The 17828-nt window shown below is 45.1% G+C and overlaps 1 protein-coding gene across 1 annotated transcript; it reads left to right on the top strand.

Annotated features, from left to right (window-relative positions):
- Positions 1 to 1082: 1082 nt before the first annotated feature.
- pld5 (phospholipase D family member 5) lies at positions 1083 to 17826 on the top strand (the record flags this gene model as incomplete). Its single annotated transcript, XM_080722539.1, has 10 exons — positions 1083 to 1115; positions 8213 to 8349; positions 9782 to 9965; positions 11361 to 11469; positions 12512 to 12639; positions 14358 to 14555; positions 16159 to 16310; positions 16574 to 16739; positions 17420 to 17510; positions 17597 to 17826. 10 exons carry the CDS (start codon positions 1083 to 1085, stop codon positions 17824 to 17826), a joined length of 1428 nt encoding a protein of 475 aa, XP_080578665.1.
- Between the last annotated feature and the right edge of the window lie 2 nt (positions 17827 to 17828).

The raw sequence follows: 17828 nt of genomic DNA, 5'->3' as shown, positions 1-17828 counted from the left end.
TGGGAGCTGCATAGAGCTATTTCCTGATTAACTTCTGACGCATGTGTGTGTGTGTGTGTGTGTGTGTGTGTGTGTGTGTGTGTGTGTGTGTGTGTGTGTGTGTGTGTGTGTGTGTGTGTGTGTTTGTGTTTGTGTTTGTGTCTGTGTGTGTTTGTGTCTGTCTGTGTGTCTGTGTGTCTGTCTGTGTGTGTGTGTGTGTGTGTGTGTGTGTGTGTGTGTGCGTGCGCGTGTGTGTGTGTGTGTGTGTGTGTGTGTGTGTGTGTGTGTGTGTGTGTGTGTGTGCACTTGTGTGCATGCATGCACACACACACACACATGCTTTCATGCACATCTAAAAGTGACACATTCACACTGGTATATCGGTTAGCAGACATACAGTAACAGTACAGTAACAGCGCTGCTGGGAGTTGTGCAGCTGCTAAGGGGGAGTCTGCATCACCTATAGTGCCAGTGTCTCAGCGTCGGTCCCCATCCTGGCTCTGACTAACTCTTCACGCCAAGCCAATTCCTCCGCTCACTGCACAGAGGAGTTTTCACAGGGCAGGTAGAAGAAGAGATGGAGAAATGAGGAAGAGGAGTGGAAAGAGGAGGAGGAGGAGGAGGAGGCGGAGAAGGAGGAGGTGCAGGGGCTCCGAACGGGAGCATTGTATTGGATGTTTAGGCAGGAGGGGCTGATGCTTATCCATCTATCCCACTGCCACTATCAGAGGGGGGAGAAGCGGCGAGCCAGCCAGGAGCGCACCAACAACACACACACACACACACACACACACACACACACACACATAGTCCGAGGCGGGACAGACCATGTCAGAACGCGGGACATACCTGGAGCTGCAGCCTCAACAACTAATGGGGTCCACGGCATGTGGAATAGTAGGACAGCAGCGGAATGAAGACAGTGGAAGAGTGGAAGCAGCATAGAGGGGCAGGGTTGCTGGGAGAGACAGACAGGCAGGCAGGCAGACAGACAGACAGACAGACTGACTTGCAGACAGACAGACTGACAGACTGACAGACAGAGAGACAGACAGAGGGATGTCACAGTGCTTTAAAGGAGGGTTTTGAGGAGTGCTTCTCTCATGGCGGGGCCAGCCATTCAGGAGCCTCAGAGGGTGAGTTTACCAAGTTCATCTGTTTTACTCTCTTCACTTCATAGACATTAGACATCTCCTGCACCACACCCGCTATTTAGTTTTCACCTGGGTGCAGGTAGCAGGCGTCTCTGGTGCAACATTTAGCTCATTCATAGGAAAATCCTTTACGTTTCAGAGTGTGCAAATGTGACCAAATGGATGTTACTGTGTTGAGCTGCTTAACTGCTTTACAAACTTTTTAAATGTTTCTCAAAATGGGACGTCACAGCTATACAGTAGGTTCTTCAATTATCTAACGACAATGCAAACGTGGAACCGTTTACATACAGGTTTACCTGTAGGTTGTGTGTGTGAATAGGCTAAATATTTGCAGTCCAAGTACAAGTTATTTTGCAACTGTTGTAAAAAATAATATATTTTATGTTTGGCCATACAAAGTCCATACAAAACTCATCTGTCTTACCTTTCTGGTTCCTTCTATGTACGGTATGCTAATAGGAAAGAAATAAAATCATCCATATACAGTAGTCAGTATACAGTATAGAACTTCACTTTAATGAATGAAAAATGAATCCTGCAGCCCTAGAGTGTAAAGTGCATCTGGCTTTTAGCTTGAACACCTGAGACAGTGGGAAATAGGTGTGACACTAGACTAACCCTAGACGAACCTCCTCCGAACCTTACGTTCTTCAACATTTAGTGCCAATTAATGTCTTTCTTTGCTTCACAGCCAGAATATGTGACAGCTCAGGGTTTCATTTTTCACAGAGTTTCATTCAGTTTCATTTTTCACTGAGTGGAGATATGATCTAGCAAAGAGAATAAAAGAGACTATGTGATGTTGACAGCTCAACACAGTCCAGCCGTACACACACAGCTAAACAGCGTAGAGAATGCATTGGTATAGGAATCTGTGAACGTAAGCAAAACAAAAACGCCAGCATGCACTTTTAAAACCTAAGAAATGGACGCCCCTCAGGCTAGATTAGGAGAGTTATCAGTGCTGCATTATAACCGTACCCACAATGCCTTTATTTTTTGGACATCTGACTTGCAACGTATATTGATAACACACATGCACAACCTCACACAAGGGAGGGTATTGAGTATTGTCATGTACAGACATGTAGTTTACAAAATCCATCTGAGCGCAAAGCAGTGGGCTGTAAAAAACAGAGCATACATTACGGCACTCCACTTTGTATTTTGGTGGGGCAAAGCTGCAAATCAATTTGTGTTGAGCTGGGGAGCGTTCCACTTCACTTGTCCTCTGCTCTTTGGCATAAAGTAGGGCTTGTCAGTCATTTACTGGCTGGATGGTGCTTTGGTCCGCCAGGGAGGATTCCTTAGCAGTTTGGCTGTCAAATGAGTTTTTACCATTGAATGGAGATCTGCTGCTGTATTGATTGTGATCCTGGACGTAATCAATGGTATTGGCGGCAGGCATCACAATGTAATGGCCAATGATTTCCTCCTTGTACATTACCTTAAAGTAATTGCATTGTCAATGTCTACCTGCATAGTAGTTATTTCATTACAAGGTCTCTGTATTTAGTATCAGGGCTGGATTATCACCTCAGAGGGCCCCTGGGCACTGAAGCACCAAGGGGCCCCCGTGTGCACGAAAAATGTTTTGTAGGCATATGTAGGCATGTAGGTCCAATATAACATCTGCAGCAGCAGTTGTCACAGCGCGGCCCAGCAGAGTTTTAATCAGTTGACTTGACTTTCATAAAATATTGTACATTGTACTTAACACAGCGGGTGCCCACGAGGTGTCTACGCGACAATTTATTTGATGTCGCTGGAGGCCCACGACGCGTTGGACGCGTTTACTGTAATTACAGTATAACTTTATATCTCACCGTTAGGTCGGGGCTACGCCTGGATGTAGCCCATTTGTGTGTGTGTATGCTTGCATACAGGGTGTGTGTGATGCGTCAGTGCAGTAGTACTGTGTAGAAGTGCTTGTAGTTAGTGCATGTTGCATGCTGCTCCTGCTTGCTACTCTCTGCTTTCAGCTACTGCCACCGGCTAGCCCTCCTCGCGGGGGGTGAAAAGAGGAGCCGAGTGCGTAAGCCTCCTCCTGCCGGTACACAGCCTCTCCACCGCCAAGACTCCTGCAGTGCCTCCTCGTGGCCACACACGGATACGTGTCCTTGCGGGCACTAAACCAAACTGCAGGGGATCGGGGAGCAGCAGTGGGCCCCATAGGTGAGGTGCGCAGGCCCACCGGTGTGTGGATACGCCCTGGCGCCTTGCCAACCACTGTCCCAGCTATGGGTAAATAGCAGGGGGGCGGGGGGGGGCTCATAGCCATGGTAGGCAACCCACCTAGGAGAAGGACACTCTGAAGTAAAACCAGGACTGTGAGTAGTTGCGCCCCACAGTCCTTAACCAGCATTGTAAAGCCAACCATGGAGAACAAAGTCATCCCAAATCCTATACTTCCAGCGGCGGGAGTCCGCAGGAGCATCGCAGCGGATGGTGGTGCTGGTCCTCCTCCCGGAGGACATCATGACGACAGGTCCCCAAACCCGCGAGGGAGGGTCCTGTCCGATCACAGCACCACATCCAATGCACTCATGCGCTGTCGGAGACCATTCGTAATGGGAACCTTCAACGCATGTACAGTGAGAGAAGAAGCTAGATTGGTGGAGCTAGCACACTGTGCTGAGGAACGGGGGGTGGAGATCCTGGGAATCCAGGAACACAGACGAGTGCACACAGATGACCGGATCGTTTACCGCAGAGTGGAGAGATGCACGTTCATCACTGCATCTGCGTGGCGAAACGAGGCCCAGGCTGCAACAGGGGGCGTAGGGCTAATGCTGGGTTCTCGAGTGCGCAAGGCTCTCCGGCGGGTTTACCATCACACCGATAGGATCCTTATCGCAGAGTTCTCGAGCAACCCAGTAACAACAGTCATGGTCGTGTACTCGCCCACTAACGTGGCACCACCTGAGGAGGTGGAAAGGTTCTATGAGGACCTCTCAACAGCGGTCCGAGGCGTCCCAGCGCACAACTTCCTGGCAATCCTGGGTGACTTCAATGCACGGATTGGACCAGAGGACGCCCCCTTCCCATACCACGACTCTACCAACCGCAACGGGACATACCTCACTGCCCTTCTCATGGAACACCAGCTCCTGGCAGCAAACACCATGTTCAGGAAAAGAACAGGGAAGAGATGGACCTTCCAGGACCGAGCCTCGGGTATGCAACGCCAGTTGGACTATATCCTAGTGAGGCAAAAGTGGAGGAATTCCATCCTGAACGCTGAGCCATACAGCATGTTCAGCTCTGTGGGCTCTGATCACCGAGTGGTTTCCATGAGGGTGCGACTGAGCCTCAGGGTCCCCAAACCAAGCCCCAAGATCCGGCATGACTGGAAGGCATTTGCAGCCGATCCTGGCCTTCAAACCAGGTATGCGGAGGAGGTCAGGAAACGCTTTCGGCAGCTGGACAAGGAAGAGGAGCCCAGCAGCAAATATGGGAGATTCGTTGCTGCGAATGAGGAGGCAACCAGATTGTGCGTGCCCGTGCTGAACAGAGCAAGAACCTCACTTCGGTCTAGACATCCGGAGGTTGTAGCAGCACGGGGGAGGGTGGAGGAAGCGCGACTCAACTTTGAGCGTGAACCAAACGTGGAGAGACGTAGGTCACTGAATGAAGCCAAACAGCTTCTGTTCAGCACCTATGACACCATCAAAGGGGAGGAACTGATGGAGAGGGTGCGGAGAGTGCAGGCAGCGCAGGGTGAAAAACAGTATGGGGAGGCATGGAGGGTAATCAATGAGATGACTGGACGGAAGAGGGCTAAGGAGGGCCAGGTTGAGGGACACAGCCCTGAGGAGAGGGTGGCGACCTGGTTCAGTCACTTCCAGAGCCTGTTGGGCACATCAGCAGAAGATGAAGAGGAGGAAAATATACCAGCATTCCTCCAGGGCCTGAATATCGATGATGGTCCCTTCACAGCCAGTGAGCTCGCCAGGGCAAAATCCACAGTGAGAGAGGGAAAAAGTGCTGGGCCGGATGGCATACCCCCAGAGGTCTTGAAGAACTGCGATCTCGATGACCTCATCCTAGAGTTTTGCAACGTTGCTCTACTGCACAACAAGCAGCCTGAAAAATGGTCTCTATCGAACATCATCCCGGTGCCAAAATCTGGAGACCTCTCAATGCCAGACAACTACCGAGGCATCAGCCTAACATGTATCACTGCCAAGGTCTTCAACCGAATGATCCTGAACAGGATACGGCGTGCCATCGACCCTCACCTGAGGGAGAACCAAAATGGTTTTCGAGAGGAGAGAACTACCGTAGCCCAGATCTTGGCATTAAGGAGATTGATAGAGGAGGTGAAAAAGGATAACCTGACAGCTGTTCTGTGCTTTATCGACTTCAAAAAGGCATTTGATTCGATCCACAGAGGCAAGATGGTGAAGATCCTTGAGGCCTACGATGTCCCTCCTAACATACTCCGGGCTATTGAGACCATGTATGCAGGAACAAGGGCCAAGGTGGTGACTCCAGACGGCAACAGTGAGGAGTTTGACATCCGAGCTGGTGTAATGCAGGGGGACACCCTAGCCCCCTTCCTCTTCATCATTGTCCTAGATTACGCGCTCAGGAAAGCCATCGGTGGACGAGAGCAGGATCTTGGCTTCACATTAACACCAAGGAGGTCAAGACGACATCCCAAAGTAGTCCTGACGGACCTGGACTATGCGGACGACATCAGCCTGCTCTCCGACAACATGACACAAGCACAGGAACTCCTGAACAGAGTGGAGTTAGAGTGTACCAAGGTTGGCCTTAGGCTAAATGCCAAGAAAACTGAGGTTATCACATATAACTTACCGGAACACCCTCCTCTGACAACAACAGGAGGCGCTGTGTTGAAGGAAGTCAAGGACTTCAAGTACCTGGGCGCATGGGTCAACTCAACAGAGAAAGATCTTCAAGTGAGGAAGGCACTTGCATGGAGGGCCTTGAACGGCATGAACAGTGTATGGAACTCCAACCTCCCCCGACAAATCAAACTCAGCTTCTTCTTTGCAACGGTAGAGTCTGTTCTCCTCTATGGCAGTGAATGCTGGACCCTGAAGCCAACCCTGCAGAAGTCTCTAGATGGGTGCTACACCAGAATGTTGCGTGCAGTACTTAACTCATCCAGAGCCCAGGACATTAACGGATTAGGGGGTCCAGAGTGCCCCCTCCCGGCCCCATTAACGGCCATTGTCTTATTTTGAAGGCCAGAAGTCTAGACCGGAAGTACTTCCGGTCTGACGTCATCGGATCCTGCGACGGAACCCATCATTGTTTACGTGGTGCCATGCTGGATTGCATAGGAGCGTTTATACATGTGTTTTATAAGCGAGCATCTGCCTCCATCTTCGCTTCTAAAGTGTTGTTTTGAGATAATGGACATTAAAGATGAGATCGGCCGTCCACCTCAATGTTATGGGATGACTATTGTGTGCTCGTGGAGCCGTGATGATGACAAATCAGCGCGGATTTCGTCTCCGGAGCGTCGGCCATTGTACTAGGTATTTTTACTCGCCGTTACAGTAATGTATTACTTTTCGCGCGACATCACGCATTCGGCACTATACGTACTCTAGTACTTATCGCGTGACATCACGCGAAAGGCACTAGATGAGTTAACATCAGCAAGAGTGCACATGTTACCAACAAGAGCCTGTATGAGGGAATACCAAGGGTTAGCGAGAAAATTGCTGCCAGAAGAATGAGACTAGCAGGACACTGCCAAAGACATCAGGAGCTTCCTGCCAGCAAACTGGTGCTGTGGGAACCAACACATGGGCACCGGTCACGAGGACGTCCCACAATAACATACGTGGATGTACTCAAGAAAGACGTAGGAGCACAAAGCACCAACGAGCTGGCCAGATGTATGGAGAACCGGGATGACTGGAAGCGACGATGGAAGGCTCGTCTGAGGACGACCTAGAGAGATTAGCCGCTAGTCGCTTCGAGTCGACGCTGAGAGCATCGCGCAGCCGTTTTTCTCTGTATACTCCAATGCATTTCCCCATCTTTAAAGCCCTTTATCTCCGATGTTTGTTTTATGGCTAAAACTGTGGCCGCGTGCGGCAAAATGTCCAAATTTTGATCGGCAGTGAACAGCTATGATCAACACTAGCCCATACAGTAAGTTACACAATAACATCCTGTCTGCGCTCATGTGACCAAGTGAAGTCATCACGCATGCATTGACGCAACAGGGCCTCGTATTCTTCTATGGAAGTGCTATGGGGGCACTCAGAGGGGATGACTGGCGCCACCTGGTGGGCAGTCGATGTGTTAACACACAATGTACACTGTTCAGCAGCATTCTCACAGCATTTGTTTCAGGGGGTGGTGGACATCATTTATTTCATTCTGATTAAACACATTTTTTCTTCTTCTTCTTTTTTTTTACCACCTTGGAGGGCCCTTGATGCCCAGGGGCCCCTGGGCACATGCCCCAACCCTGACGAGCACTAAGAGATGTGGCATTACATTTTGTATAACGCAGTTATATTGTGAGCATGTAGATCGGCTATTTTCACAATTTCTGCCTCTAATATTTGAAAATGTGGTTTAATTTGCCACTTTAGAGGTATTAAAAAGTCCTTAAATTGTCACTTTAGAAATGTACATGTCATGTACCCTCTATACACTCACAGTTTATATTGGTTTGTTTACTGTTGAGTGAGAAAACAACGTTGCACATTAGGCTAATCAATTTGGGGACCCCCCTGGGGGTCCCGACCCACAGGTTGAGAACCACTGGCCTATAGGGCATCACACTATTATTCTCTTCCAACTTTAGAGTAGGACTGAGACTTCATAGAGTAAACCCCAAAAGTTTGGGATTGGTCAATTGCTTCAAATGACATTTTGTCTATCCAGTCTATAAATAAGCAACCACACTTGCAATTTCCCAGAATTGCATCTTTCTAGTTGTACGATAGTTGCCTGAAAATATCTACTGTGAGCTTGTAAATCAGCTATTTTGAGAGTGTGACACATCATACGAAGAAAGAAGTACAGTAGGCCCGTCATATGAAGTAGGCATATACATTAATCATTACTCACCTTTCCAGTCCCCACAGAAGTGCATCGCTATCTTTGCCCTGCTGTGTTGCCTTGCTGTGCTGCTGGCGCTGATCTTCTCAGCGGTGAATGTGTGGGGAGATGAGGAGGATGGCATCACCGAGGACAACTGCAGCACAGACTGTCGGTAGGATGAACTGGACCTGCAGCTCTTGCAAATAATCAGGGAGGGAAATTATCACCTGGCAGCAACCAATGAAATAATTACAGATTTCTTTTGTAGTTGGAAGTCTATCCACCCAAGCAACTACATTGATCGCCATCAGTGGCGGTTGGTACCTATATTGCGCCCTAGGCGAGGTAGTATAGCGCCGCCCTATCGGATTTTTTTTTTCTTTTTTAATAAAAAAGAATTATGAATTTTTTTAAAGTTAAAAGCGGTTCGGTTCTACACGGCGGCAGAACCATTTTGGGCTTAATATAATAGGGTTTATAAAAGCATGATCTGACTGTCTTAGTCTTACCTTGGGCTGGTCAGGAGAAATGGTTCTTTCACAGTCACGCACAGTGAGACAAGACTATAGAGTTCCTATATCCTGGCTGATAGAGGTCTGTGTTTTGTAGAGGAAAGTCAGTCAGTTAATCCAATTTTTTTTTCTTCTTCATGCGCCCCCTCAAAGTGGCGCCCTGGGCGAGTGCCCCGCTAGCCCCCCCTGCAGGCCGCCTCTGATCGCCATCCATGCGTACTATTCTATTACTAGAAAGTTAAAGGTGATACACCATGAAATTTCACTTTTCCTATTTTAAAACCTTTTTTTGGGGTCCCACTAGCACCTTCTATCCTCACAAAGTCCCATTTCTGACCGTTGTGTCTTTCTCTGGTTTTGGGAAGGCAGAGGTTAAAAGCATCCCACGGGTTCTCAAAACAGGCTGTCCAGATTTGCTGCCGTCGCTGACGTCAGCGACGACCGTTTTTGAAGAAAAAAAAAGTTCAGGCCAAAGGTGGTACTGCAGCTGAAAATGCTCTGAGAGCCATTCAAAAATGAGAGAGGCTCTCTATTCAGGAGTGGTAATTTAGCCTCAAACCTTTTGAAAAACGTTTTTGGGACATAAACAATATGACATAAATACTTTTTAAATGCATGGTGTATCACCTTTAAGTTATACTTAAAGGGATAGTTCACCCTCAAAATGACCCTTTCTCTATCGATTACTCACCCCATGGAGTCTTGAATTAATAGATTGTTTTATAAATTTTTTGTCGCTTTAGCCAATCATTTGAGGAGACTCTTTGTGTCTCCATAGGGAACAAAGCAGGCTCTTTGTGTCTCCATATAGGAACCACTGCTGGTTATTGGCTTAGGAATGTGACAAAAACAAAAAAATATCCATGAATTCATATCTCCATGGGGTGAGTAGTTAATAGTGAATGCGTGGTGAATGCCACTACCAGCTACGGTATGACTTGCTTATAAAAATAGGTTTACAGTATAACGTTAGTATGTTGTACTGGATTGTCTAACAGTCCCACTATCATTATCATGAAGACAGTGATCAAACAAATGGAAGGAACTCTTGCTTTTCACCTCATAATCTTTAGCATATCTTCATATTCTCAGCATTGTCCTCGTAGAGAACATTCCAGATGACCTCTCCCTCCCTGTGGACGGTGGGTCCCACCTCCCTCTCACCGAGGGCTTCCACACGCTGTTGGACCTGGTCAAGCACTCCATCGAGCTGGTGTCACCCGTCTGGGACCTCAACTCCTGGGACCAGGAAACATGGCCTAACACTGCCAAACAGGTAGGATGTCAGCAGTGGTGGAAAAAGTACTCACATTCTTTACTTAGGTAAAAGTATCAACACTGCAATGTAAAGTACTCTGTTAGGGTGCCCTCACACCAAAATACCTATGAGAGTGGAATCCGCGTTCAGCCAATGCATTTCAATGATATGGGAGCGTTTTTTGCAGAAATCCTCTGCTGGCATGAAACCGCTTCACTCTCATTGAAATGCATTGGCGGAACGCGGATTCCACTCTCATAGGTATTTTGGTGTGCGGGCACCCTTACAAGTAAAAGTCGGGAATTCAAAATGAGTAAAAGTATGAAAGTGTTTGCATGAAAATGTACTTAAAGTAGCAAAAGTGTTTTGAAAGCAGATCTACATGCTCACAACGCGTCGCGGTGTAGATCGGCTATTTTTAAACAGCGTACAGTAGGTATAAAATAGTAAATGTACAATATTTGGATCCGAGATGTAGTGGAGTAGAAATAAAAGTATTGGAAATTGGAAATACTCAAGTAAAGTAAAAATACCTCAAAACTGTACTTACCGTAAGTACAGTACTTAAGTAAATGTTTACAACACTGGATGTCAGAGCCACGTGTCTCATAACAGAGACTGGACTTTCTTAAAGGATTCTTAAAATGACTTTTTTTCTATTGATTAGTCACACTATGGAGACTAGAGTTCAATAATATTTTTAGTTTTTTGTCGCATTCACAAAAATGTGATAATAATAAATTTAACCCCATTCGTTCTGGATCCGGAATCAATGGGGGTAAATTTACTCTTAGGAATGTGACAAAAACCAAAAAATATTATTGAACTCTACTCTCCATGGCATGAGTAATCAATAGAAAAAAAGTCATTTTGGGGGTGAACTACTCCTTTAAGGCCAATTTATACATCATGGCATGATGGACTCGCTCGCTGGAAGGCCCTCATCGCCACACATAGTGTTGAAGATCTGTTATTTTTCGGCGAGCGACACCATGGTGGAATGAAGTGTGAATGAGCGCTGCAAGTGTAGAGAAACATACAGTAGCATTAACCTTTAAGACCTGTAATTATTTCATACTTTAGCTATTGACAAATAGCAGATCTACAAGCTCTGCCACGCTGCGATCTTGCTGATCTGCTCTTTTTGAAAAGTTCTGAAAATGTGTGCAAATCTTTGAATATATGTATAAAGCGAACATTTGTAAGGCAAATTTTGCTTCTGGGGGTCCCTGGGACTAAATATTTGGGGTCCGTGGCCAAATACATATAATTTTGGGGGTCCTTGACATGAAAAAGTTTGAGAACCACTGACATAGAATTTTTTTTTTTTTTAAATGTAGAGAATTTAGATGGGTGGGAGGAGTGACTTCCCACTAATATTATACTGCAGCTAGACATCACTCTCTTCCTCAGGGCCAACTCCTGTTCCAGAGACTGCTCAGCCTGAATTCTCGTGGGCTTAGACTCAAGATTGCCACCAGCCTGACTAATTCTGCTGAACTGAGGACCTTGGCAGACCATGGTGAGTATTAAGATTTACATGACTTCAGAAGGGCAGCCTGTCACAGCTTCTATTGTAGCCTATTGATCGAACCAAAGGTTGCCGTGATTACTAAACACTAACATAATAATGCAGTCATTAATAGCGTATCGTCACTGTCGGGCAGAAACCTCGCACCTCCAAGTTTCAAATGTAAAGCCCCGCTTCATCATACAAGACTGTCGCACAATAGTAGTGAAAACAGCCGATCTACAAGAACACAACGCCTCGCACCGCGAGTTTAAAATGTTTTAAAATGATAAATACAAAACGAAAGTTCTTGAACATACAAGGTTTCCACCCGACAATGACGATATGCAGGCCAGCACAATATGTACAGTAGTTGTTGTTTTTCCGTTCTCCAGTCATCTGACTTGTCCCAAGGCCAACGGATGCAGAGTTGCCCCATCCCTCCATCCCACAGCATGAGCTTTAACATCTTCCCACACCGCTAACATCTCCAAGGTCAAACATCATGAATGTGCATGAATGTTCTTCCCTGTCAAAGCCTATGCCTCGAAGGCCGCCAGCCTCTATCCTGTCTGTCTACTATTTTTTTTAAAGACGTGAAAATGTATGCAAATCTTTGAATATATGTATTTTTAAGCGAACATTTGTAAATACATATTATACATATCATTTTGGGGGTCCTTGACATGAAAACGTTTGAGCACCACTGACATAGAAACATAGGTTTTTAAAAAAAACCTTAGAAGGATTTAGAAGACATTTATAGAATCGGGTACAAAAATATTCAAAGTCTTGCAAAAATGTTCACCATTCAAAAATCTTCAAGCTCGATCTACAAGCTCGCAGCACGGCACTCAGTGCCGCGCTGTGAGCTTGTATCTGCTATTTTTCAATAGTTAAAGCACAAAATAATGTGTAATGCGTTCCCAGTCTAAATGGGTTAAACCCCCTCCTCCTATGAAGAACATTAATGGGGGGCCCGCAGGGAATCCTTTTACCCAGGGCTCAGAATTTGGTGCGACACTCTCTCTCTCTCTCTCTCTCTCTCGCTTAGGAGCAGAGGTTCGTTTTGTGAATATGACTGTCCTGACCAGTGGCGGACTGCATTCCTCATTTTGGATAGTGGATCGGAAGCATCTTTACATTGGCAGTGCTACCATGGATTGGCGCTCCTTCTCCAAGGTACCATCTGCATATAACTGAACTGTCATAACTAAAAGCACATACTGTATGTCACTGGTTCTCAAACGTCTTTGGCTGATACTGATTTCTGAAGCCAATAAGTACCTTCCCCTGACTACAGCATTTTGCTTATAACATTTACATCAAAAGTCCAGTTCCAATACCAATATGTTCAAAATAAAACAGTATAATGGTAAATAAACATTGCTTTCTATTCAATAACGGTTGTACTTTGTTTAACAAATTATAGATGAGAAGGTGTACACAAACACTGTCAATGTTTTCTTATTACCCATAACAGTGAAATACACAATATTCCCATTTTCTCCTTTATCCCCTGCAGCACCCCTGCGTACCCCTAGGGGTACACATACCCCCATTTGGGAAGAACTGCTGTATAGTATGTTATCATCTAGCTGTATTAAGGAGTATCAATACACACAGCAAAAACTATTTCAGACATTGCAGACTAGTTACTTATAAACTTCACATATACCGAGTTTGAGTCTTGTTAGAATTAAATCCAGTTGGTCCAGGAACAAGATGGCTTGTGTTGACCCCATAGAGTTATAATAAATAGGTTGACCCTCTTTCCATTCGGCATTTAATTTATAATAGACCGGAGAATGTAGGACAAGTGAGAGTGTAGCCATAGCTTGAACTTTGAAGTGATTACCTGGCACTTTTCATGCCTCAGTGAGGTAGACTTACTGTTGAGTGTAATTAACAAAAGGAGCCACGAGGGGAATATTCACACACACGCACACGCACGCAAGCACGCACGCACACGCACACACACACACACACACACACACACACACACACACACACACACACACACACACGCACACACACACGCGCACACACACACGCGCGCACACACACACACACACACACACACACACACACACACACACACACACACACACACACACACACACACACACACACACACACACACAGAGAGAGAGAGAGAGAGAGAGCTAGGCAGGCCCATCTGACACAAATCCCAGTCAACAGTAAACAAATCAAATTAAATAGTGTTCCTGCTGAAAAATAAATCTCAGTCATGGACAAAATTGTAATAAACACAAACAAATGGCTAGGGGGGAGGGGGGAGGTTTTAATGTCTCGTCTACTCGCCTGCTCCTGAAATTCTGTCAGAATTGTGCTTGTAAAATTGCTCCCCATCATATTGCCATACAACATTCATCCAGCAAATGCACGTGAACTCGCTCATGCAGACCTCTTTACCAGTGGTGGAAAGTAACTAAGTACACTTACTTAAGTACTGTACTAAAGTACAATTTTGAGGTATTTATACTTTATTTGAGTATTTCCAATTATTTGATCCACTAGACCACTACATCCAAATATTGTACTTTTAATCCACTACATTTATTTGAAAACTTTAGTAACTGGTTACTTTGCAGATATATAAAACATAAATGAACCACTTTAGCCATATTTAAACCTAGGCTGTTTGAAAACAGCCGATCTACAAGCTCAAAACTTGTGAGCTTGCAGATCTGCAATTTTCAAAAAAATAATTGTACTTTTACTTTTGGAGACAAAAGTAAAATGGTACATTTTGAAGACAAAACTTACATACTTTTACTTTTTGAATTCTGGACTTTTACTTGTAAGTGTAACAGAGTATTTCTACATTGCAGTATGTACTTTTTCCACCACTGCTCTTTGCGTCCTCTTCACTCCAGAGGAAAGAGCTGGGGGTGATGGTGTTCAACTGCAGCTGCCTGGCTCTGGACCTCCACAGAGTCTTCTCATTCTACTGGCAGCTGCACGACAGAGACTACATCCCCTCCATCTGGTCCAGGAGAGTCACAGCCCTCTATGGCAAAGAGGAGGCCCTGGAGCTGAGACTCAATGCAACGCAGGCCACTGCGTATGTGTCTGTGAGTGAATGGCCCTGTTACTGTATGTACCGTATAATATGCTAATAATGCATGTCCGACCAGGGGCGTCACAAGGGGGGGACTGAGTGGCACTGAGTTACTAGGGCCCAAGGTGGAGGGGCCTTAATTATGTTATACTTTAGCTATTGAAAAATAGCAGATATACAAGCGGCACGGTGCCGCGCTGAGAGCTTGTAGATCTGCTATTTTTAAAAAATCTTGCAAATGTGCGCAAATCTTTGAATATATGTATCTTTTAAGCATTTGTATTCAGATTTTTTTCAGATTTTGCTTCTGGGGGATCCCTGGAACTAAATGCTTTGAGATGGGGTCCGTGCATGGCCAAATACATATCATTTTGGGGGTCCTTCACATGAAAAGGTTTGAGCACCACTGACATGCAACTACTATAGTCTGTGTTTATTAGCTAGAACACTGGTTCTCAAAGTTGGGTCCCCAAGGGTTGTTGAGGGGGTTCCAGGGGTAACCAGCCAAATTGATTGTTAGGAACCAAATTGACCCTTACGTGTATGTAACTCTGACTGAGAGTGTACAAATGGAACCAAATTGACCTGTACAGAAAGTTCCCAAAGCCAGAGACTTCACTTCATGTTCCTTATGGCATCAGTTTTCTGACGTTTTCCTCATAAAGCACACAACTCATGACTTCAAAGATGCTTCAATTTCATAAAAACGCAGGCGGGCAATTAACTGTGCTTATGTCGTGCTGAGTAAAAGGTCTAGACTTTGAAAATCTCTAAGTTGACAGTAATAAATCTTACTGCCCTCCCAGCAGCAAGATGTTTATCGGTTGCATAGCGTCGTTGTCGGGTGAAAACCTTGTATGTCCAAAACCGTTGCATTATCATTTTAAAAATGATTTAAACTAGTGAAAACAGACGATCTACATGCTTGTAGATCGGCTGTTTTCACTACCTTTGTGCGACGGCCTTGTATGATGAAGCAGGGCTTTACTTTGCGAAAAAACATACAAATTTTAAACTTGGAGATACAAGGTTTCTGCCCAACAGTGACGATAGGGAACATTCATCATTCTCTGGGAAGTAATGGAGCCATACTGTGATTGGCTGAGGGCAACCCCCGCCTGCTCATGTGCCACAGCTCTGACAATGACACATGGATATGGAGAAAAACAAATAGAAAAACTGAATCCAGGAAGTCTTTCTTGATATTAGTCCTTAAGAAGTGCTGACAATCATAAAATAATATTGTGAATATATTCGAGCATACAGTATGCAATCAAGGCAATCTTTTTCTCTCTTTTTTTGTGCCAATAGCAATAGCGGTTTTATGTCCCAAAGTCTGTCTTTATATCCTGTTTGTTCTCCCCACGTGAATATGGAGATTTTCCTCCTCATTACTTGCTTTCAACCTTATCCAAAATCTTACGACTTGTTTTTGAACATTTTGGAGAATATAATGGACGGAGAATAAAACTGAAAAACACGAATGTCCTATTTGCATCGTAAAGTATGGTTTGTTGTCCCTGAAAAAGAAAATGTAAAAAATAAAAAACACTGAAAGTACAGTATGTATGAAAGTATGACATTTGAATGCTCAGAGTGATGCATCTTCTTGGCAGACCTCTCCTGACCTCTTCTGCTCTAAAGATCGTACCAGAGACGTGGATGCCATCCATCAAGTCATTCAGAGTGCAAAGACATTCGTCTACATATCTGTCACAGACTACCTCCCATTAGTCACCAGGAGCCTACGGGGGACCTTGGTAACAAGGTAGGGCTCTTGTAACCAGCAAACAAGAACATCATGACATTTAACCACTTTAACCTTCTATTCTTATTGTAACGGTTGGTACGCGTAGTGAGCTTGTAGATCGGCTAACATTCCCCCTAGAATATTGATGCTGGGGTTAAAGTGGTTAAGAATAGTTTGTTGTTTCATCGTCAGCTGTCTAGTAGTCCATTCGCCTTTCATTTTACACTCACGTTCAGCTGTTATCAGTTACTCTGTGTAATGTGTCTGAGGTCTGTCTACAGATACTGGTCCCCCATTGATGAAGCGATCAGAGAAGCTGTGGTACTGAGAGGAGTCAGGGTTCGTTTGCTTGTAAGCATCTGGAAGCAAACCCACCCACTCACACTTAACTTTGTGACCTCCCTCAAGTCTCTGTGCATTAAGCTGGCCAACTGTTCACTGGAAGTGGTGAGTGAAAAGCTTTATTTTTTAGACAATATAGTTTCTGATTTACACAAAACCTTTGGGCTTTTAACCCTTTAGATCAAACATATATTGTAGCTACAGTAGTTTGGTTATTGTCTCCACCAGGCCGAAGGCATGGGGAAACTATGTTTTGCACCATGTCTGTTTGTGTGTCCGTCCGTGCATCTGCGTCCGTGCATCCGTCTGTTACCAGCTAATCTCTGGTACCGTTGGCCCAGTTGCTGCCAAACTCCCTGGATGCCAATTCAGAATCTCTGCCCCACATTTTTCACATGGGCCTGTTCTAGCGCCACCATGAGGTGGCTAGAAAACAATTCTTTACAGTACAGATTTTGTCCAAAGATCACGCAAATCGGTAGGACACTGGACAGTATCTCTACAGTCATGTGATTGACATGCGCCACCAGCAGGTCGACCTTTGCTAAACACATTTTTGGCACAAAATGCCTAATAAATCATGCATGAAGCATCCGATCAAAGGCCGAAGAAGACATGGCACCCTTTTCACATTGGGCAATTTATTATAGGAGGCCAGGAGGCCACAATAACAAACCTGACCTGACGGAGAACTGTGCTCGGAAGAGCACTGATTCTAGTTTGTGATTGTTCAGAACAAAATAAGAATTGTTCTTTTTAACATAAATACAAATTCACTTTTGCAGAGGTTTTTTGGTCACAAAGAGCAGAAAGATGACAATCAATATGGACTTAACCACAACAAGTACGTGGTGACCGACAATGCTCTGTACATTGGTAAGTGAATGCTATTTGTTTACAAGTAATTTAGCATTGGGAATATTCATATAAATATTTAAAAACGTGCTTTTGTTTTCCCACAGGAAACCATAATTGGGTGGGGAGCGACTTTGCCACTAATGCAGGAGTTGGGCTGGTTATCCACATAAAGCCAAACATGAAAGAGATGGAGGTGACGGTACTGGAGCAAATCAAGGCAGCTTTTGAGAGGGACTGGAGATCACCTTATGCAAAGAGCATACAAGGAAACAAAGACCTTGAGGCTAAATACAGACATTTACAACACGCATTGTTGAAGTCAAACGAATACTAGGA

Source organism: Nannobrachium achirus, assembly GCF_963921795.1.
Source record: "Nannobrachium achirus genome assembly, chromosome: 3".
Lineage (NCBI taxonomy): Eukaryota > Metazoa > Chordata > Actinopteri > Myctophiformes > Myctophidae > Nannobrachium > Nannobrachium achirus.
The sequence above is the reverse complement of the archived record's forward strand: the minus strand, read 5'-3'. Positions and strand labels throughout refer to the sequence as shown.